The sequence below is a fragment of the Sinocyclocheilus anshuiensis genome, unplaced genomic scaffold (genome assembly GCF_001515605.1).
Source record: "Sinocyclocheilus anshuiensis isolate Anshui unplaced genomic scaffold, SAMN03320099.WGS_v1.1 scaffold628, whole genome shotgun sequence".
Lineage (NCBI taxonomy): Eukaryota > Metazoa > Chordata > Actinopteri > Cypriniformes > Cyprinidae > Sinocyclocheilus > Sinocyclocheilus anshuiensis.
The window spans coordinates 1,127,554-1,149,171 of NW_015555750.1; the positions used below are offsets into that span (position 1 = coordinate 1,127,554).

Genomic DNA, 21,618 nt, shown 5'->3' on the forward strand with positions numbered 1-21,618 from the left:
ACACTCCAAAGAGAAAGGAAAACTTGAAATCGCATCATATGACCAATTTAAAACACATTTATCATTCAATGGAACTGCGCATGCTTTGGAAATTTAAATTTTTGCTCTGTACATGCAATAAATACGCAGCCTTCGACTGCTCAGGTAATGTCGTCGATATGACCGAGAGCCATTGAAAAACTACAGAAAAGCAAAACTACTTCACTTTAGCATTACTGGCCACGAGAACTAAGGAGAGATCACACATCAGCTGCTGAGCGCGAGCGCAATCCTGTGACAGTCACAGGCGGTAAATAGTGGAACGCGTGAAGGAGAGATGCGAGGCACCAACACTGTTCAAGGTCTCCATTAATTCCTGCTTGTAGTAATATAATGTGCATATATTTTGAAAGCATTGAATCGCTATAGAAATCGCGATTCAATCGATTCTTAGCGTTTTTAATCGATTACTGTCCAAAATCGACGATTCACGATTCAAAAATCCATGTTCAAGATCGATGCATTGCATCGTCAGGGTTTGTAATCGATGCATCGATAGAACGAGTGAATCGTTACACCCCTACTAAATACACAAGCATACAGCTTCTGGAACAATAGCGGAGAAGCTATGCTCTATTTGAGGATCGTCTGGCTATTAGACTAGCAAATAAAGCTGGCATAATGCCTGCATACATCTTGAGCAGACGGACTGATAAAACGTTACAGAAACACCGGCTGTGCTACAAAGTATCAATTTGCCACAACCGGACTGGATACATTGTATAAACTGCCGTCAGAGTTCCATTTTGGCACGTTCCACCATCCTTCGACAATGAAATGGATTCATTCTGATAGAATATGCTGAACAGCGCATTCTGAGCTCTAGAAGGCCCACATGAATAACATAACAGGGCTACACGCCTGCAATGGGCACAAAAGGCAACAGAATAGGCATTAAAAAAAATCACGCCGTGTCCTAACTGTACACCAAGCAAGCCCCAGCTGCTCTGCTCTTTAATATTTTCACCGTAAACACGTTACGCAGACGCCGGCTGATTGCGAGCGAATGAATATTCAAAGCTTTATATGTGGGATTGGCTCACGGCACAATACAGCAACACAAAGCCGCTGGAGTAGCATTAGCCGCTTAGCATGCACACAGCAGCCTTTAGTTATGATTAACTGTAAAATTCTAACAACCTCTGACCGGGGAAAGTGCAAAACCCCGCGAGCTGTCGCCGATTATGACTAATAAAATATGCAAAGCGGCGATTTCTCGGCGGCAGTATGAATATGTAACGCGGCTGCTCTAGTAACACAAAGGAGGCATTTTCCTTTAATTTTGCCGTCGCACTGCATCGCCAGTTTCACCGTCGCACAGACAGAGAATTATTCCCCGATACGTTTATTTAAAGGGTGCATATGAATGCAATATCGGGTTTGAGTATTTTGTTTACGCTTTCCCTACCGCGCTTTATTGGGTTGAGAGAAAGAGTGTTTGAATATGAATATGAATATGTAAAATGCAGTAATGATTACCTGGTCCTGAACTCTCATCTTGACTCGCTGATCCTCCGTCCGCCATTTTGAATATTTAAGCCCAAATCCTCAAAACACAATACAGAGGCTCACCGACGCACTCACTCACACAGCATCAGCATGGCAGATCTGAGAGTTCCCATCAGATCAGTGCGACTCAACTCACCCAGAACCACCTCCAAAGAACACGCTGACATTGATCGTTAACCATAATTACACTTTCAACTTTTAAATACACTTTGGACACATGTATACCTTGCATGCGTTATTGGGCATGTGCAAAAACCAAAAGAACGGGAGAAAAGCTTTGTTTTATGAACAATGTAGTGAATTAATAAGAAAGAAAGAAAGCTTACAGAGACAATATGTTTAAGTGTCCATTTTACAAATTAATTTTAAGCACTTTTTAATCACAATTTAACCACATCTCACATATTTTATAAAAACTGTATTATTCAACTATTTTTTTTAATAACAGTACATCTTGCTACAAGTTAATATAAAATAATGCAATAAAATAATAATAAATAAAGCTGTATAACATACTGAAAGACCAAAATGCCATGACTGCTTCTGTACTTACTGAGTCACATATGACTAAAAAAAGCGGATGAAGCACTATTTAAAAAAAAAAATTGTTTTATAAAAGCAATTTTGCAAAAAAAAGGGAAAACTCGTCTATTTAGCTATTTTTGACAATGTTACAAATTTTGATTCCGTTACCAAAATTGATATTTATAGCATATTCTTTACTGAATCTGACAGAAATTATCTGAAAACAATAAAAGGGCTTAAATTAAATAGCCTATATGGAAAGAGTGAGAGCAAGTCTGTTAACTAGCACAGTTGAGCAGTAAATAGAAACTGATGTTTCTGTGAGCATGGTGTCTGGTAAAGATGAATAGTTCTTTACCAAATGGAAAAATGACCTGTTCACAAAGTGCCTGTATTTCAATTATGTCTCCTGGACTACCATCTGCTGGTTTTGTGTGGCAACGCACCACAGCTGGAATACACATCCAGTTAGACCAACAACATTTAGATGGGTTGTTCCAAGACATTAAAAATAAAAATATTTTTAATATTACTTAAACAATCACATAGCAAAGCATGCGCATGTAAATCTTATGCTTTATCAAGTGATATTGTACACAAGTCATCCTGAATAAAATGCAGGGAGGTTCAAACTGTAACATTTAATATGTCCCTTATTGCTAGCTATGTAAACATCCCCTTCCCCTTGCATGTCAGTTCATTTTCCAGCAATGACTCCTAATCTGTACTAATATCACATCTGCCATTTTGTTACAACCTAACTTGTAAAACTTTGAGGAAGAGGATAAGAGTCCAAAGTGCAATAAAGGTGTGGTAGACACAGGCGCAGAAGCAAAACAGTTTCGGGTGAGCACACAGGAAGCCAAGAGATAAGGATATATAAAAAAATCTTTATAAAAATCTACCTGAGAACCACCATCTATTGCAGTGTGATTGGAAAACGACAAAATGACCAACTGGAAGCTGATTTTTTGCAGCCTATGTTTAATATCAGGTGAGGTGGTCGGTTTCCTGACATTCACAATGAGTACAGCAGTCAAGATCAAATCAATGACATTATGTTAGATAAATTAGTTTGTGTCAGTGATTTGTTTTCTTTTCAGTTGCTCTATATGTAACATTTGTTAAAGGATATGTTTTCAAGTATTAATGTTCTTTGTTCTCACAAGAGCTACAAAATGGCGGATTTTTTCAGCTACTTATTTCATTCATTCATTTACATAGACACAATACACAGCATCAGCAGACTTATGCATTCTTAAATACCATAATGTATTAATGTGAAAGAATTTAATAAATTATATCATTAAGTTAATATTTATCAGAATGTGTAATAATATAACCACACCGAGTTTACTGATAAACTAACGTTGTGATTTGTTATACTGTAAGTGAGAACATTTTCAAACGTAGAAAGTAATTTTAATAAATATTTTCAGATCTTTCCCTTTTATCTTAAAATCATTTTTCAATTCTGTGTAATGTTTTTTGAAACCTTTGTGAAATATTATTAATTCCTGCATTAAAAAAAAAAACAACATTTTGCATTTTGAAAATGATATGCACGAAGTTCTCTCTCTCTTTGCCTCATAGTGATGTCAGCTAGTTTTGGACTGGAAGTGAAGATGAGTCAAGCTACCGTGGAGGTTGCCAGGGGTGATGATGTCACCCTTACATGTAATTTTAAACCTAAAAGTCCAACAAATGATCTTATCGTTATAACATGGACTGGTGATGCTGATGAGACATCTGGGGAGAAGGTAAGCCAGAACAATTTCAACTGTCTACCAAAACACTATTAACCATCATTAGTGTAAAAACAATAACTGTGTAATAATGAATAAACTATCACAATGAAGCCATTAAATGGTTCTTTGTTTTGGCCTCATAGGTCATTTTCGGTAACTATTACTCCTATGGTAAAGTAGACATTGGACCAGACTATCAAGGCAAAGCCGTGATAGAAACTGACCTTGATGCAAAAACATCGAAATTGACTCTAAAACAAGTCACTCTTAAAGAAAGCAGAAGAATTCGATGTTTTGTTCAGATTCCTGGAGACATTGAAGGCAAAACAGCTGACACTACTTTTCTTTTGGTTCAGGGTAAGATCTTTGGCACTTTTTCTCAAAAGAAAAGTCCATATATACATGGTGAGAAGAATCCTTCTCGAATGTTGAATGAATATCTACATTTTTTTTTGCAGTTGCACCATCACAACCCCTTTGTAAGGTAGTAGGCACAGCAGAATACGGACACAATATTAGCCTAACCTGTGTCTCTGAGGAGGGCTCACCTACACCAACATACAAATGGGAGAGATATAATGTCAAAAATGTCCCTCAAGCATTTCCTCTCAAAACCACCGAAAGTAAGTTCTGTCTCTCTTTCAATGGACTAGAGTAATTACATATGTTGTCACTCTATGCTGTAGTTTAAACATTATTTTGTGCAACAGAGGATGGAGTTCTGTCTTTGGTCAATGTGTCCATGGAGACGTCGGGTTACTATATTTGCCTGTCAAGCAATAAGGTCGGATCAGCCAAATGTAACATGACATTGTCCGTAATGCCGTGTGAGTATTGCCACATTTGCCTGCTTTCTTTCTTTTTAAGGTGATCATTTATTTTAGTCAGATTACCAGCTATTTTACCATGTATTGATATTAAAGATCTTGATATTATAGCTTAATGTCAACATGACAATTGACCTGGTTTACTGTGTACACTCTTATCAGTTTGTTACTCCAAAACACACACAAAAATGTTTAACTATTATATGTTTTGGTGAGGTTCAGGGGTGGGCCTTCATGCTTACCATTTGGGTTTACTGGTATTCTGATATGTGCAGGTACCTTACAGTAGTAAAATGTTTAATGTGTGAAATATTGACCTCTGATGACCCTTGACTGATTTTAATTTCCATGTCTTTCTGTTTTTACAGCCTCTATGAATCTTGCTACAATCGGCATTGTGTCTGGTTGTATTGCTGGAGTTACAGTGCTCATAATAGTCATCATCTGCTGCTACCGCAAACGGAAACAGAAACAGAAACAGAAACCAAAAGACTATGAAATGGAGTAGGTCTCCATATGCTCTCAAAGTAATAGATGAAGTGATTGTTGGTTTTTGGGTGGTAGGTTGTTAGGATATGTTTTTACCCATCTGTATGTTTGTTTATTGCCTCAGGAATCCAATGGTGGAATACCATGACAACCCACCACTAGAAAATACTGAGGACGGGAATACAGACATCATGGTGATCACTGAAGAGGGAACTGACAAAGCTTGCATTGATGACCTCAAAAATCACTTTGATTACCGCAGAGGTAGCCGTGATGACCTCAATCAAGGAGGCCGTGATGACCTCAGAGACCGCGACGATGACCGCAGAGGAAGCCGTGATGAGCTCAAAGATCGCTATGATGACCGCAGAGGTAGTCGTGATGAGCTCAGAGACCGCGACGATGACCGCAGAGGAAGCCGTGATGAGCTCAAAGATCGCTATGATGACCGCAGAGGAAGCCGTGATGAACTCAGAGATCGCTATGACGAACGTAGAGGTAGTCGTGATGACCTCAGAGATCGCTATGATGACCAAAGAGATCGCTATAGATAAAATCAGCAAGATCAGTATGATAATCGAACCATTTAATTATTATGACCACCACCAAAATTTTTTGCTAAAAGGACAACCACTATGTCAAGATGGTATCCAGTGTTTATTTTTGTTCTGAAGTTGTTTAAACATGTTGTTGAAGCTACTATATTGTTCTATTGTTTTATTAGCCTATATTTTCCCCTGTGTTGATAATCAAATCAAATTGTGCTGTATACCTGCCGATGAATCATCCTTTTTGATTTGATTTTACAGGATTTTAATAGAATTTTGTATACAGCAAAAAAGTTGTTTTATGTCTGTTAGCTAAAGTAATTGACATTTTTATTCGGACTGTTCTTCTGAATCATGGATGCATTCATTTATTTTTTTATAGGCAGGGGTTCACATGTAAATACACACTAATGTAAACTGCCCTCTTAAGGGCATTTTTATTTTAATTTTATTTATTTTATTTTTTTTACATTTGTGTACATTACATGGCTGGAACTAATTGATGTTACACACACCTGCTTTTCATAGTCTAAATAAAAGGTGATTCGACCCAGCCTACTTAATTAAAAGTAAACGGTTTCATTTATTTTTCCCCAATAAAATGTGTCTTTGGAACAACAGCAAACACAAAATACATAATAAACACATAATAATGCTTTCAACTCACACTTGAAGTCACCTTAAAGTATCTTTTTTTCCCTTTAGCCTACGTTTAATGCAATATTGCCGTATTTGTCTGACAGACGCATCCACTTTAAAAAAGTGTGAGACAGTTTCTGTGGCTGTTATATAAAGTAGTTTCTCATATTTCTTTGACATCCGTTTCATTGGGTACAAAAATGCACTCGGGTTTTGTTTTCAACTCGGCGACAACCGTTTAGCATCTTTTAATATATTAGTTTTTAGTTTTCACAGTCGCTTCCCCTTTTAATAAAGTGGTACAGTCCGCTCATTCTGACCAGCGCAGCAGACAGAGATGAATTTAAGCGAATAACAGTCCGGGAGAAGATGGACTACATACCTGTAAACTAAACCGAACTAAACTGGATCATGGTTTTGTTACACGGATTCTGGATTCCATTCATGCTATTTTCACGTGAGTTGATCTGTTTTCTATTTGACCGCGATATAGAAATACAGAAAACTGGGACACACAACTAAAGCATCAGGTTGAGAGCTTAGAAAACCTTGAGCCCGGCTTTGTTTTTAGATTGATCACGGGTCCCTGTGACGGGTTTTACTATAATCCATTTAAATTTACACCTGACAATGCATTTACAATTTACCATTTTTATTTATTGACTTTTTAAAAAAAATCAAATAAATCATTATTATTTTTACGCTTTTTATTGTTAAATGAGTCCGTTACATTCTAACTTTTGACAAGCTTCAAGTTAACTTAATAACTAAAATAAACTAAAATAAATAAATTAATAAAATATATTACTCTGATTTAAATCAGTATGTTTCTCTGTTCAGCATAATATATTAATCTTTATTACTGATTATTATAAAATGTATACATATGTGTAATGTATAAAAGGGATTTCACATCACAACTAAAGTTTTACCTAGCCTTCTTTAATTATACAGCCTAGACAAACATTTGAAACTATTTATCATCCCAAAGTTGTTATTGTGGGAGAGAATTGTGGGAAGTGCTGCTGGAATGTGTGTCAGGGAGTGCAGCTGCATTGTATCAGTTGTTGAAGGGTGGATGCAACAGAGACAATACAATATATGATGATATTTTACGAGTAGGCCTATGTCAGTGGCCAACTTTGAGAACTAAAACTACACTCCATAAAAACCCTCTCAGAAGAGGGAATGTGCATACATTTTTTTAGGGAAAAGTTGTTTTGAGCTGGTAAAGAGCTGAATACTATTTTCAATAGCACGTGATAGTAATATGCCTCCCTGTAATAGTTAGGTTAGCATCAGCATTTCATTAACACATATAATCAAGTAAAGTTGTCTGCTAGTAACGGCTTGGTTTAAATCTCTTTAACCTAATTGGGTGTTCATGGATGACTGAGTCAATGAGTGTGTCTTATTGGTGGGACCTCAACATCCCCCTCCTGCACTGAATCTTAGTGGGTGGGGGCTCACCATAATGGCAAACAATGAGTCAAACAGGCAACAGAGAGGACAAAAGGAGGACCCCATCTACCCTGAACGGAGCATTAATGAATGTATTCCAGAATTCTCGCCTACATTCCCCTCAGCAACACGAGCATTCTAAAGTACAGTTGGAAAATGCTCAGGAAGTTGCTCCATTTCCTCTAGGGCAACAATGAATGAGTGAAGATCTCATCCAGACATCTGTGGTGACTTGTTGTTGTATATTTTTATGCAATGTGCTCCACCCTTTGACAAGAGTTACAGTATCTCTGTGTTTGTGGGAGAGACCTCCTCCCTACTTGTACTCAACTTGATCTTTTGTAAGAGTTTTCTCAGAATATTTCAGTTTCACCACCCCACCCCAATCAAACAGTCAGAGCCGGTGACGTCTCTCCAAAAAATGACAGCCCCCACCTCTCTGCGCCCCCTGCATAGCATGGAATTTAACTTTCTTTACTCACACTTCTTTCTTTCTTTCTTAGTCTCTTTGTTTTTCACACCAGCAGATCAGACCTTCTCTGATTTTGTCAGCGTTTCATAATCTCCCACACACAGCTGGACAAACACACTCTTTCATGCTTAGAAACACACACACACACACCACTTGCCGACCTTATAAATTGTTACAGAGATAAACTAGCCATCATACACTAAATGACTGAGGATCACAGACTTTTCAAACTGTTCCAAAACACAACAAAATCATTGAAACACATACCTTGTTACAAGGAGATGCATGACAAATGAAAACAATATGTGATATCCTCCAACTGGATAGCTAATGAATTAAAGTCTGTGCATATCATACTCTTTTCTGTGAAATCTGCAGACTAGCTCTGACTTTCATCAACTAGTGTCAACTTGTGTAGTGTATTCAGCCGTAAGTGTAATTGTGTTACAGTCATTCAGTAATGTTTACCTTTTTTTTTCTCACTAAATCTCCTTCTCTCTTTTTGGCACAGTGCAAAATTGTAATGGTGTACAGGTGATTGTGAAAGATGAGAAGAAGTTTGCTATGCTGTTCTCCTCAATCGTTCTTCCATGTCATTACACCACCCACTCCTCTCAAACCGCCGTGGTGCAGTGGTGGTACAAGTCCTACTGTACAGACCGTACTCGGGATTCCTTCACATTTCCTGAGTCCCTGGGAGTCCATGTATCTGATCTGGGAGCCTCGTCTCATCTGGATTGCTCTGACAACAGCCGCACTGTCCGCATAGTGGCCTCAGCACAAGGATCTTCCATGACCTTAGCAGAGAACTACAAAGGAAGAGACATCTCCATCATTAACAGTAATGCGTTTCTGTTGTCTTATAAGTGTGTGTGTGTGTGTTTTTTAAGAGATTTAGTTTGATTGGAGGTGAAGTTAAATCAAATATAAGGCAGAATATTGAATTTGATCATTTATAAACCTTTCAGTGTTTATGGATAAATAAGTTGCACAAAATGACAACATTGGTCACCTGGAATGTGAAATTCCAACTTAATGGTTCACAAAGGGACTTCCATTATCATTTATTAACTAGTCAACTCAACAGGTTAGTCTCAAAAACAAAACTGTAAAAAGGTCAACAGGTTTCCAGCCTAATAACATCAAGATTAGATAAATTCATGAAGCAACACTGTCCAAAATATAGATCAAATATGGATCTAGTCTACAATTAAAAATATATAATTTAATTGCATAGAAAAAAAATGACCAAAGTGGAATTTATTTTATAAAGGCAGCTCAAGCAATATACTGTAGATATTTGGACACATTTGGGGTGTCAATTGGTTTGGGTAATTGTGCGCACCAAGGCTGCATTTATTTGATCACAAAATGTAATATATTGCAAATATATATGGTTACTCTGCTAGCACACCTGTGTGAACATGAGGGGAACTAATTCATACTGCCACAAACACTGGGATTCAGTTAGTTAAAAGTAACTACAAAATGACATCAGTTCTAAAAAAAAAGGTCTGGCATAATTTGTTTGCAGATGCTACTTATTTAATATTTCTATTTAATGCAATGACATTCATAAAATGACATTTAACTCTGGCTTAATGGTCCAAATACTTCTTGAGGCCACTGTGTAATAAAATCATCTTGTTATGTTATTACATTTTGAGCCTGCTCTACTCTCAAGTCTGCAGTCTTGTGCGTAATCCATCTCCCGCTTAGGAAACCCAGCCGATTGTGCTGTGTTTTCCTGTTCCTTAAATAGGGCTGTTTTTTTTCTAGGTCGCACAATGGTCAGGGGGCTGGACCTCATAAAGGTCTCACAAAACACCCCCACGGCTTTCCTTATCAAACGCAAACACCCTCTCCTCTGACTTAGGCATCAAAGCTCTTCCTCCTCCAGTCACCTCTCCAACAAAGACTATGACTGTTCTGACAAAATATTACAGAAAGATAATAAGTATGAATAATGTGTTGTTCCTACTGATTAAAAATGTTCGGTGCTAAAAGTAAATCATGCAACTGACAGCTTAATACGTTTTTATGTTACTGTGTAAACCAAAAATTGTAAATATTAAAATGAAACATTTACTCCACTACATTTGACCCTTCGCAAAGACCCGCCCCCCCTTCGTTACTTTTGCTATGTCCGACAAGCCATGCCGCTCTCACGCAGTGAAAAATACATCGCGGAGCAAAGACGACACTGAAAACGTTTTCATTTTTAAAGAAATTCAAACAATAAAAACCGGTTTGTGGCTCTTTAATGTGTCATGCACCTCAGTTCATGCGGCAAGTAAACCGATCATCTCTTCCTCTTTACTAGTTATCGCATGAAATAAACATGAATGAACATCAGAAGGTATCTTGTTTCAACCGCGGAAAGATCTCAATACACACATTTTTTCAAGTTTAAGTCCACCGATGTTAATCTGCTTTCCTGTCTGATTTGTTTGTCGGACAAAAATGGCAGATTCGGCATTATGATTGGTCAGATCGCCTGTCAATCAAACTCACTGCGAACGGTCAGTTAAACAGCTTGGGTTATAAGCAAATATTTTCTGGCTTTTTCAGAAGCAGATCTGCGCATTGGACAGCTGCAGTGGGGCGACAGCGGTGTGTATTTCTGTAAGGTGATCATTTCTGATGACCTGGAAGGGAAAAATGAAGGTCAGGTGGAGCTACTGGTGCAGGGTGAGTCTCATGAGTGCATATCCTTCAAGTCAACACTACAAAAAAGCCAGTCATTGTCTGTACTGTATAACATGGTTTTAGAAAGGTTTGAATTGCTTGAAAAAGTGCCAGTGAATGCTATGCTTTAGGGACTCAATATTTGTGATTATTTACAGAGTTTACAAAAATGTTTATTTTTGTGTGCGCATGGTTATTGTGTCTAAATGATTGTTAATGCCAATCCCTGTCTGAATTCCTGAGTCTACTTACACGCGCTGCCATGACGACAACCAAACGGCACATGCCTCTCGACAGGGCTCAGATCCTTAATAAGAGACGCTATTGTTCATTTGTGCCCCGGCAGATCAGGAAAACCTCACATATTTTACACGTCCTGGCAGGAACACTGTGGAGAGAAACAATTTGTTTGGTGCTGTGGGACTGACCCTAACAGCATTCATTATTTCTGTGTCAGCTGGACAAAGCAAAGTCAGACGCCTCATGCCAGACAAAGAGTAAATAACTGACTGTTATCGACGTGAGCAATATAAGCCACTTCTTAAGCTGTTTCCATGGGAACGAAGGGAGTTTCAGGGGCTAGGGGATGCCAGGGCCTCCAGAGCAGTCCTGTACGGTGAAGAGAAAAAACCATGAGAGGGTTAGAGCTTACACAGGAGGATCAATGAGAGTGTTATGTAGACGCTAAGAAGTGGAGGAAGTCACTGCTGCCCTCTGAGTAATCAAGATTTAATTGGTTTATGAAGTGGAGAGTATAATCTGGAGTATTGGTGGTTAAAAGTTTGACTTTGTACCAGACACTCCCTATTTCATCAAACATGCTGTGTAGTCATGTTTTACTTACAGTTTAGCTCTTGATTGTTAGTGGTGGATGCCAAGGAAAGCAACACTATTATTACTTAGGATTAGGAGATTGCACAGTAAAAATGAACAGTAGGCTTACTATATTCAGAATTCAGTTAAATTAATTAAAACAATTTTAGTGCAAAGTCAAAACATCAAATTAAACTCACCTCTTTAGCAATGTCTTACCAAGAAAGTGATCACATTTTCTTAGACAACAAATTACTGTGGAAAAAAGTAGGTTATTATTCTAAACAGTTAAAGCAACTATACGTTTTTTTTTTACTTGAAATGTAAGTTCAATTCACTCTGACTTGTAATAAGGTGAATGCCTTCTGTTTATTTTTCATGCTTCCCCTCTAATGTTCTGGGAGTATATAGCTTGGTGAGTGGGTACGAAATTCTGCCAAAACTGTGGATTGTTTTACCGCAACAACAAATGCATGTGTACAGCTATATTTTGTAATTACGACAGTGATATAGGCTATTTACGAACACACAGTTGCTTTAAATTTCATGTGATGTTTTGGTTATCCCCTTCGGCTGAAAACATATACCATATTAACTTTTAATTCATTTTCTCTCAGTCGTCATAATAGTGTTATAGGACACACACAGCTGCAGTTAGTTATATGCAAAAACGCATAATTATTTGCTCTTAAAGGGGTAGGTGATCTGTTTTTTGTTTTGTTTTGGTTTTTTGTCTATACACTGAAAGTCATTGGGGTTCATTGCTGTTTTGGACCCCATTGACTTTTATTTCATGGACAAAAACAGTTCTTCAAAATATCCTGTTTTGTGTTCCGCAGAAGAAAAAAATCATAGAGGTAAAATTTTCGGGTGAACTATCCCTTTAATGGAAATATCAAAAATGAAAATTCTGCAATTAATTAATCACCCTCATGCCATTCCAAACCGGTAAGAACCTTCGTTCATCTTCAAACACAAATTAAGATCCGAGAGCATTCTCACCCTGCATAGACAGCAATGCAACTATCATGTTCGAGGCCCAGAAAGGTAGTAAGGACATTGTTAAAATAGTCCATGTGACATCAGTGGATCAACATTAAGTTTATGAAGCTACAAGAACAAAGAACGACTTTATTCAATAATTGCGTTCTGACTCAGAACCCGTATGCACTATGCATTGTTTACAAGCAGAGGAATGCACACATATGCATCGTGGTACTGTTGTGAACATGCATCGAAGACTGACATAGAAGAGAATCTTTTTTTAAAGATTTAATTTTGGCATTTTAGCCTTTATTTTGATAGGACAGTGTTTAGACAGAAAGCAAAGTGGGAGAGAAAGAGGGGGACGGGACCGGGAAAGGTCTGCAAGCCAGGACTTGAACTCGGGATGCCCCGAAGCGCAATGGTGCTATATATCGGCGTGCTGCCCACAAGGCTATTGGCACTGACAAAGAGAAGAAATTGTTGAATAAAGTCATTATTTTTGTTTTCTTTCCACACAAAAAGTATTCTCGTAGCTTCATAATATTACGGTTGAACCACTGATGTCACATGGACTATTTTTCTTTACTACTTTTCTGGGCCTTGAACGTGATAGTAGCATTGCTGTCTATACAGGGTCAGAAAGCTCTTGGATTTCATCAAATAAATATGTTAATTTGTGTTCTGAAGATGAACAAAGGTCTTACAGGGTTGGAATTAATGGCAGGGGGAGTAATTAATGGCAGAATTTTCATTTTTGGGTGAACTAACCCTTTAAAAAGTCTGATAATTACTTGCAGTCTATACTACACAGCTTGCCTTCCCTATATCTCTGCCTGTCTCTCTTTTCATGTCTCTACATCTCTTCGTGAGGTCCCCTTTACTCTCAGGTTACGGTTGGTTTAATGACTGTAACAGAGGCATAGAGGACTTGGATATTATTCCTCTTCCTGTCTGCCAGCTCAGCACTTCCTGTCACTCAGGGATAAATCTGCTCTGACAGTGGGCAGTTATTTTTATGGCACCCTCTCATTCAGTTTAAAGACTTGTGGCATTTTGTGAAGACCCGTAAAATTTGAATGTTTACAAAGTCACAACGAAATGGGAGTAGTGACAAATCTTTTATCCAGTTCATTTCGAAATGTCAAAATTAAAAGAAGACATTAAATGCATGAATGAATTGTTCAGTTTAGAAAACATATAGGATGACTTCATGCTGATTTTAACAGATAAGATTATGTCTTCTGCACACTTGTTGCATTAGGATTTGTATACAGTCAAAATTTGGGGTCTTAGGCTAAACACTGCGGCCAGTTTAGGTGGTGAGAATGCTCTTGATTTTTGGCGCTATGCCAGTCATTGACAAAGTACACTCAGTGTAAAATAGACAGTACATCTAAAGCCACTCCTTCATTTCTCTCTCAGGGAAGATGTTTGTTAAAAGGTAATTGGACAGTGTTCTGGGACACCTTTTCATTCCAAACAATGCCAGCACTGTCTCCATGGTGATGATGTACCCTTGCCCCCCTTTCAGGATGGTTAATGAGGCTGTGTGATGAATTAGTCTCCCATATTCCTCCTCTGTCTCTCCCGCTGAAGCCCCCTCTACCTCATCTCTTTCTCACTCTCTCCGTTAGTGCACATTAGTGAAACTGATCTGTGCTCGGGCCAGATATAAATACTGAACGAATGCACACATCTACAGTAGCATAAGCCCTGGGAACCAGCAACATGTCAACGTATCATTACTGTCAGTTGCTAAGCTGTATAAAGAAATGATGTTTAGACAAGAGCTCTTTTTTATCTTAACCCATTTTTATAAATCAGTTTTCATTGCTTCCAAATCACTGCTGTTTGCATCTTTTGTATTTATAAATACATTTTATCCAGTATAATTCTATAATTTAAAAGTACATATATGGTACATACATCAAACTGTATATATATAGCTTGATGTTTGGACTTGGAAGCTTTATTTTTATTTTTAACTTTTTTATTAGTGATTTATTTTTTATTTTAATTACTTTTGACTTTAAATGTTCATGTGTTACTTTGATCATTTGCATACACAAGTTGCATGGTCATACATCATCCTTACAAGTAATGTTATGAACCAAAACTTCACAAAAAAAACAGCACTGGCCTAAAATTAGTTTCTCATCCAGAGACAAGTTTGACCTTTCACCCTTTTCTTGGTATCTGTCAGTGACTGCGAGCACACACATACACACACACACACCTAAGCACATACACTACCAATGAAATGTTTGGGCACACCTATGTATGCATTCTTTATTTTTTTATATTTTTATATTGTAGAATAACAGTAAAGCCATCACAGCCATGAAGTAGCAAAACTAAAAGAATGGGAATTAAGTAGTGACCAAAATTGTTATCCACTCATGCCTAAATTTCAAGTATTTAACCATCACCAGAAACATAAATTTAGTGAAGTGTGTCCAGAGCTTTTGACTGGTACTGTATATATATATATATATATATATATATATATATATGCAGACTTTGTTTATACTTTAGCATTTGATTTAGTCTCTAAACCGACAATCATGCTTAAAACCACAAATCAAGTTTTCAAATCAGCTTTCAACTTACACTTAATTAATCCACAGCCACTAACAGAGTAACTTTTTTCATAATAACACACAAGCATTTACCCACGACCCTAAACTTTGAACTTTCATCTGCTGCCCTCTGCTGCTGTTTATGTCTGATCTTCTCCCTTCTCCAGGTAGGACAGGTGTGCTGGATGACATCCTGCCTGAGTTTGATTTGGAGATTATGCCAGGTATGCCTGCCATACCTCTCTCTCCCCTGTCCTTTTCAGTGGGTGCTCTCACACAGGTCTTTTCCAGTTCACTTGCTTCATTTTCTGCTGCAATCGGCAAACTCCAAAATGCTCCAATCTGATCTGTTCCCTCTGAAAATTAAAAAAATATATATCATTTAAAATTACAGGACATATCAATGATTGATGTTGCATAACATTACTGCAGATTATACTATATACTACATAACTTTAAGTAACTAATCACATGATTTTTACTTTTACATCTCACCCTCTGCTGAAGCTTTCTCTCTTTCAGAATGCTAGCAGTATTGCTTGCATTATATATTTTTTTATTTTAAGCCACTTGTGTTAAAGACAGCTTCACTGATTATAATGGGAGCAATAATTTTGCTGCATCTCATCACACAGCTAGCTTGAAGTGCAGACATGCTGTCACACACGCATTCACTGTATAGGTTCTTACGCCACCAAATTATATGGAAATAAGAGGTTTTAAACTATATCTGATGGCAAAAAAATAAGGTAAATAAAAAAATAACACTTCTTACATTTATTGTTTCACATTTGAAAAGTGCATTATATTAGGTTGGGTAAAAATACAGATTTTCGGATCTCAGTGTTGCTTCTTCCAACCCTAGGATTGGCAATGTGCCAGTGTTTCCTGCATTGTGCAGTAAAAGAAGTCATATTTCACCTGTGTTTACAGTCCAAATCGAACATGCTAAGAAGACAGTCTACTGCAAAATAATAGCGAAAAATAAGTATTTGCAGGCTGCAAGCAATAACGTGCAGTGTGACCAGTGTAGCCTGATTCACCAACAAATGACTCTAATGAAGTGGTTCGTTTTAGTGAATCAAAAACATGCAATAGAATTCACAAACAAATGGCACTCATGAGCTGGTCTTTTTTAAATGAAAGTGTATAAACAAATATAGAAGTATATATTAGCTAATATCCTAATGAAGTGTGTGTGGTTGTGTGTGTGTGTGTGTGTGTGTGTGTGTGTGTGTGTGTGTGTGTGTGTGTGTGTGTGTGTGTGTGTGTGTGTGTGTGTGTGTGTGTGTGTGTGTGTGTGTGTGTGTGTGTGTGTGTGTGTGTGTGTGTGTGTGTGTGTGTGTGTGTGTGTGTGCAGGTGCATCTAAAAAAAATTGAATATTGTGAAAAAGTTATTTTTTGTAACTTATTTCAAAAAGTTAAACTTTCATATATTCTAGATTCATTACATGTAAAGTAAAACATTTCAAAAGTTTTTTTTGTTTTAATTTTGATGATTAGAGCTTACAGCTCATGAAAGTCAAAAATCCAGTATCTCAAAATATTAGAATATTTACATTTGAGTTTCATTAAATGACCATCCCTACAATATAAATTCTGGGTATCTCTTGTTCTTTGAAACCGCAATAATGGGGAAGACTGCTGACTTGGCAATGGTCCAGAAGACAATCATGAACACCCTCCACAAAGAGGGTAAGTCATAGAAGGTCATTACTGAGTGTTGTATCAAAGCATATTAAATGCAAAGTTTTTTTTTACTTTCATGAGCTGTAAGCTCTAATCATCAAAATAAAAAAAAAACTTTACATGTATGTAATGAATCTAGAATATATGAAAGTTTCACTTTTTGAAATGTTACAAAAAAATTTACTTTTTCACGATGTTCTAATTTTTTTAGATGCACCTGTAAAGTAACTTGAAGTTTTAAGCTCTGTTGCTATTTAACATTATGCCGATGTGCAGATGTAAGCAATCTGAAATCAAACTGGGATATTTTAAACCCAGTCCTGCTATTGTGGTCTGCTAACAAACATTTCAACTTCTAAAAAAGTAATTTGGTTATATCCTGTTCATTACCCCAATCGACCATAAGGGCTCAGAGGCATATAATTCTGAACATTCTTGAGTTGAATAAGAGGTCTGCAATGTATACTGTTGGAATTTTAACACCACACCCAGAGGAAATTCATCATTAGGCCCTAAGAGAGTCCAGATAAGAGGTTGTGCATCATTCAAGCTCTCCCTTGTGGTTGGTCATGATCAGAGACTTCATATCCTGTGGGCAAAAATTATTTCAGGGCAGCACTTCTTTCAGGATCTGCTTTTGCCACAGAAACCAAGTCTCCTGATGAGTCTTTTTTGTCTCCTTTAGAGTGGGTATTTGTGGGAGTTGTCGTCCTTGGTAGTGTGCTCTTCCTGTTGTTGGTTGGGATCTGCTGGTGCCAGTGTTGCCCTCACTCCTGTTGTTGTTATGTAAGCTGCTGCTGCTGTCCTGATACATGTTGCTGTCCAAAACACTGTGAGTACACAAACACACATACATACTACACACACTTTGCCCGTATTCACAATCTGAAAAAAACATTCCCACTTTCCTAACCCTTCAAAGTATATGAAGCAGGGAAGATGGCAAAGAGCGGCCAACCTCCTCAGATTGCCATGTATCAACCTTACTACGTTCCTGGTCTTCCTGTGCTTCCTGTGGTCCCTCCAGCCGCACCATCCGTCATTGAACCCAAGTTGACTGTAGTGGCTCCTTCAGTAGAAAACAATATAGCTGGAGGTAAGTGACAATACAGCAGCATATAAAAAATGAAATGCTTAATATTTTAATGTCTTTGCTTGTTCTTTGAACACATCTGTCCGAAGTCTGTCAAGTGAATCTGCATTTGCACTGAGTAACTGCATATGACTGAAGCAAGTCTGCATCATCTAACTCAAAGCAAACTCAACTAATATCATCTTCAACTGCACTGTAACTTTAATCTCAGGCTGTCCAGAGTATTTAAAATGTTAAAAGGAATTGTGGTCAGATGAGACGAGAGTGTTTGTTGTATTTGTGTATGAGATTTTGTAGGAAATAGAATGTCAGCTGAAGTTTTAAAGATAGTAACATTGCAGAAAGCTTGCTGGCATTGTGAAGGTAGCAGCTGTGTTGTCTGTGAAGATGGTGAATGGTTTCACAATGTATGTGTGTATCAACAAGTAAAAAAGCCCTCAGCTGAGTGGCAACTGGTTCCTCCCACAAGTGAATGGCATTTTTAAACTTGATTGACCAATTAATATTTATTAATACGTTAATTTATTTTTATATTAACCTATCATTTTAAAAAGGAAATATATTAATAGTTTTTTTTACAAAACAGTGCAAATTAGCATGAGAGTGCAATCCCATAAAAGCGCCGATGGACTTGGAAAGTTCTGCAGGTGATTTACTGACAATGTGCGAATTAAAGAACACAGCCAGATCGTTTCCATAATGGCTCAAATACCAGTAAACTGACTAGCGCAAACCTCTGTGTGTCTGAAATTTTGTGTCTGAAAGGGAAACTGGTACAAATGCATATGCAATAAGGTCAGCTGCAAAAATAGACCTGTACCTTTTCAGCACTAATTTTGTGTCTTTAGTAAATCCTGACAGTAGTTTTTTTAATGCCAAAAGAGGGTTTACATTGGTGCAAGCTGTTAGTAAATCTGACCCTTAAATGTCAAATTTTGTTTGTCAATTTTTAAAGCAATGTATTGATTTATTATTTTTACATTTAACTCCATTCAAATATATAAGTATAGCTGTTTATTGGCCAATTTATTTATTCGTATTTTTATTTTTAAAATAATATACTGTATTTTTTTATTTTATTTTTAAGTAGCATTCCTTATCCTCCATACTGACTGAGTTGGATTGCAGGTGGTATGTGAATAAGACAGGGTTTTGTGCTATGGCAGGCTAAATTTAGTGAATTTGTCCCAGAATGCAAAAATTGCCTAAATCTAGTACATGTGCATGCTTCTCTAAAGGCTTAACTAAGTACTGTGTGAGTGTTACATCCATGTGGCTTAACCTTAAATGCACTGTATGTGTGGTACAGTAACATGGACACAGTAGAAACACACAGGTCATGTGTGTATGTCCACAGTGCGCAGTGGCTATCGACTCCAGGCCAGTCAGTGTCAGGACGCTATGAAGGTTGTGTACTACGTAGAGAGGGACCTGGCGCAGTTCCACCCTACCAAGGGGGGCGGTCATCCATGTAAGCCTGTATGCAGTCAGCATGTTTCTGTACACAGAATTTGTTTGTATATAAAAAAAGAAAGGCTGAATTTGAGATAAGTTGAGTTAGTGAAAAGCTACCAATGGTCAGCTGACACACCTGATGGCATGTCTAATGCATCATCATCATCATCATCATCAGTGTCCTATTAAAGGTCAATGATTGTTTCCAATCTGAACACTCCCCAGTGGACATGTCTTTTACATTCATCTTAAAGGGATAGTTCATTCTCAAATAAAAGTCATCATTTACCTTCATGTCATAACAAACCTGTATTTTTTTATCTTCCTTGGAACACAAAAGATGATATCTTGAAGGATCTTTCGATTGTTTTTGTCCATACAGTTAAAGTCACATTGATGACAGATTTTTCATTTTTAGATAAACTATCCCTTTAAAATACATCTGTGATTGTGCAAGTCAAGACGATTCATAATATTCTAACCAAGTTCAGAATTTCTCACAAAGATAGATTTTCTGCTGCATATTACAATGACAACAGATTTGTTACTGCAATAAAAAAAACATCAAGAAAGTCCTTAATGATGATGTCATTGTGTCAGCAGCTGGCAGCCTATCAGAACTGAGCTCTCTGCATGATGGTGACGTAGACTTCAGGCAGACCTATCGGCAGGTCCAGAGGAAGGCACTACCACCCATCAGTGACCACATGGATGAGCCGCATATTCGAACAGCATCGATCGACCATAGGCTTCGCCCCTCACATTATCAAAGCAATCACTCTCTGGATGAGCATGACAACAGGTACAATTCAAGTGTGTGTGTGCATGACCTAATAATTTAGGACAGGGGTTTTCAAACTGGAGACACAAGAGAGAAATGTTTCTTGAGCACCATATCAGCATATTAGAATGATTTCTTAAGGATCATGTGACACTGAAGACTGGATTAATGATGCTGAAAATTTAGCTTTGACATCACAAGAATAAATATCATTTTAAAATATATTAAAATTATGGTGGCTGAGAGCTGCAAATAGAAAAAAACACCTGCAAATTAAGAAATCATCTTCATCAGTTTGACAGCACATGTGCTGCAAATACTCACAACACAACCAAAAACAGAAACTCGTTGCAAATACTCACAACACAAACAAATACGAACGCGCTGCAAATATGCACAGACTACATCAGAAAAAGTGAAGAACCTGGGACATGCTTATAAAAGTCTGCTCTGAAAGGTGAGATTTTTGTTTTTTTTTAACATCCTGATCATATGATTCCTTAGCTTTTTTTATATTATTAGCCTAAATAAGCTGACGAAATGCACAATTACTGTAACTGAAACGTTATGTAAGCTGGCTACTTTTACAACTTCCCAACAAAAATTAATCATGGTTTTACTATTAAAATAAATAAATAGCCTATATATATTATATATATTTATTATTACTCTATATAAAAATATATACAAATAAAAAGTGGTTACTATAGTTAAACCATGGTAAATTAGCCACACTAACCATAGTTTTACCATGGTATTTGTACAACTGTGGTTATACAAATGGTGATCAATACATGGTTACTACTTTTACTATAATAAACCATGGTTCATTTTTGTAAGCATTGTTAGGGTCCCCCATTGTGGTCTGTGCTACTTGCAGCGCATTTTTGTGTTTGGTTGTGTTGTGAGTATTTTCAGCGTGTTTTTGTGTTTGGATGTGTTGTGAGTATTTTCAGCGTGTTTTTGTGTTTGGATGTGTTTTGTGTATTTGCAGCGTGTTTGGTTGTGTTTTGTGTGTTTGCAGCATGTTTTTGTGTTTGGATGTGTTTTGTGTATTTGCAGCACATTTCTGTATTTGGTTGTGTTGCGAGTATTTGCAGCACATGTGTTGTCAAACTGAAGAAGATGTTTTCTTAATTTGCTTTTTCTATTTGCATGTGTTGTCTTAAATTGCAGCGCGCTGAGCTCTCTCGGCCACCATATAAAATAGAAAACAGTTATTTTAAATTGTATATATATATATATATATATATATATATATATATATGTGTATAAA

General features: G+C 37.2%; 3 protein-coding genes across 9 annotated transcripts in view; 2 read left to right on the forward strand and 1 right to left on the reverse strand.

The window, feature by feature from the left end:
- LOC107673693 (POU domain, class 2, transcription factor 1-like) overlaps positions 1–1,550 on the reverse strand; it is a 20,826-nt gene extending 19,276 nt beyond the window's left edge. For all 5 annotated transcript variants that reach the window (XM_016467410.1, XM_016467408.1, XM_016467409.1 and 2 more), the window contains exon 1: positions 1,519–1,550. In XM_016467410.1, the coding sequence (XP_016322896.1) occupies positions 1,519–1,536 (18 nt within the window). In that variant the 5' untranslated portion in view covers positions 1,537–1,550. The remainder of the gene's footprint in view (positions 1–1,518) is intronic.
- Positions 1,551–2,910: 1,360 nt separating this feature from the next.
- Positions 2,911–6,305, forward strand: LOC107673683 (cell surface A33 antigen-like). Its single transcript, XM_016467394.1, has 7 exons — positions 2,911–3,067; positions 3,667–3,833; positions 3,965–4,178; positions 4,280–4,444; positions 4,532–4,648; positions 5,017–5,152; positions 5,262–6,305. Exons 1-7 carry the CDS (start codon positions 3,022–3,024, stop codon positions 5,689–5,691), a joined length of 1,275 nt encoding a protein of 424 aa, XP_016322880.1. The 5' UTR covers positions 2,911–3,021; the 3' UTR covers positions 5,692–6,305.
- A 346-nt stretch (positions 6,306–6,651) lies between these two features.
- LOC107673718 (immunoglobulin-like domain-containing receptor 2) overlaps positions 6,652–21,618 on the forward strand; it is an 18,511-nt gene continuing 3,544 nt past the window's right edge. The window contains exons 1-7 of one of the 3 annotated variants that reach the window (XM_016467456.1): positions 6,652–6,781; positions 8,769–9,098; positions 10,829–10,948; positions 15,492–15,548; positions 17,699–17,845; positions 17,936–18,109; positions 20,162–20,363. In XM_016467456.1, the coding sequence (XP_016322942.1) occupies positions 6,736–6,781; positions 8,769–9,098; positions 10,829–10,948; positions 15,492–15,548; positions 17,699–17,845; positions 17,936–18,109; positions 20,162–20,363 (1,076 nt within the window). In that variant the 5' untranslated portion in view covers positions 6,652–6,735. The remainder of the gene's footprint in view (positions 6,782–8,768; positions 9,099–10,828; positions 10,949–15,491; positions 15,549–17,698; positions 17,846–17,935; positions 18,110–20,161; positions 20,364–21,618) is intronic. The other 2 variants (XM_016467457.1, XM_016467458.1) reach the window with 2 other exon arrangements.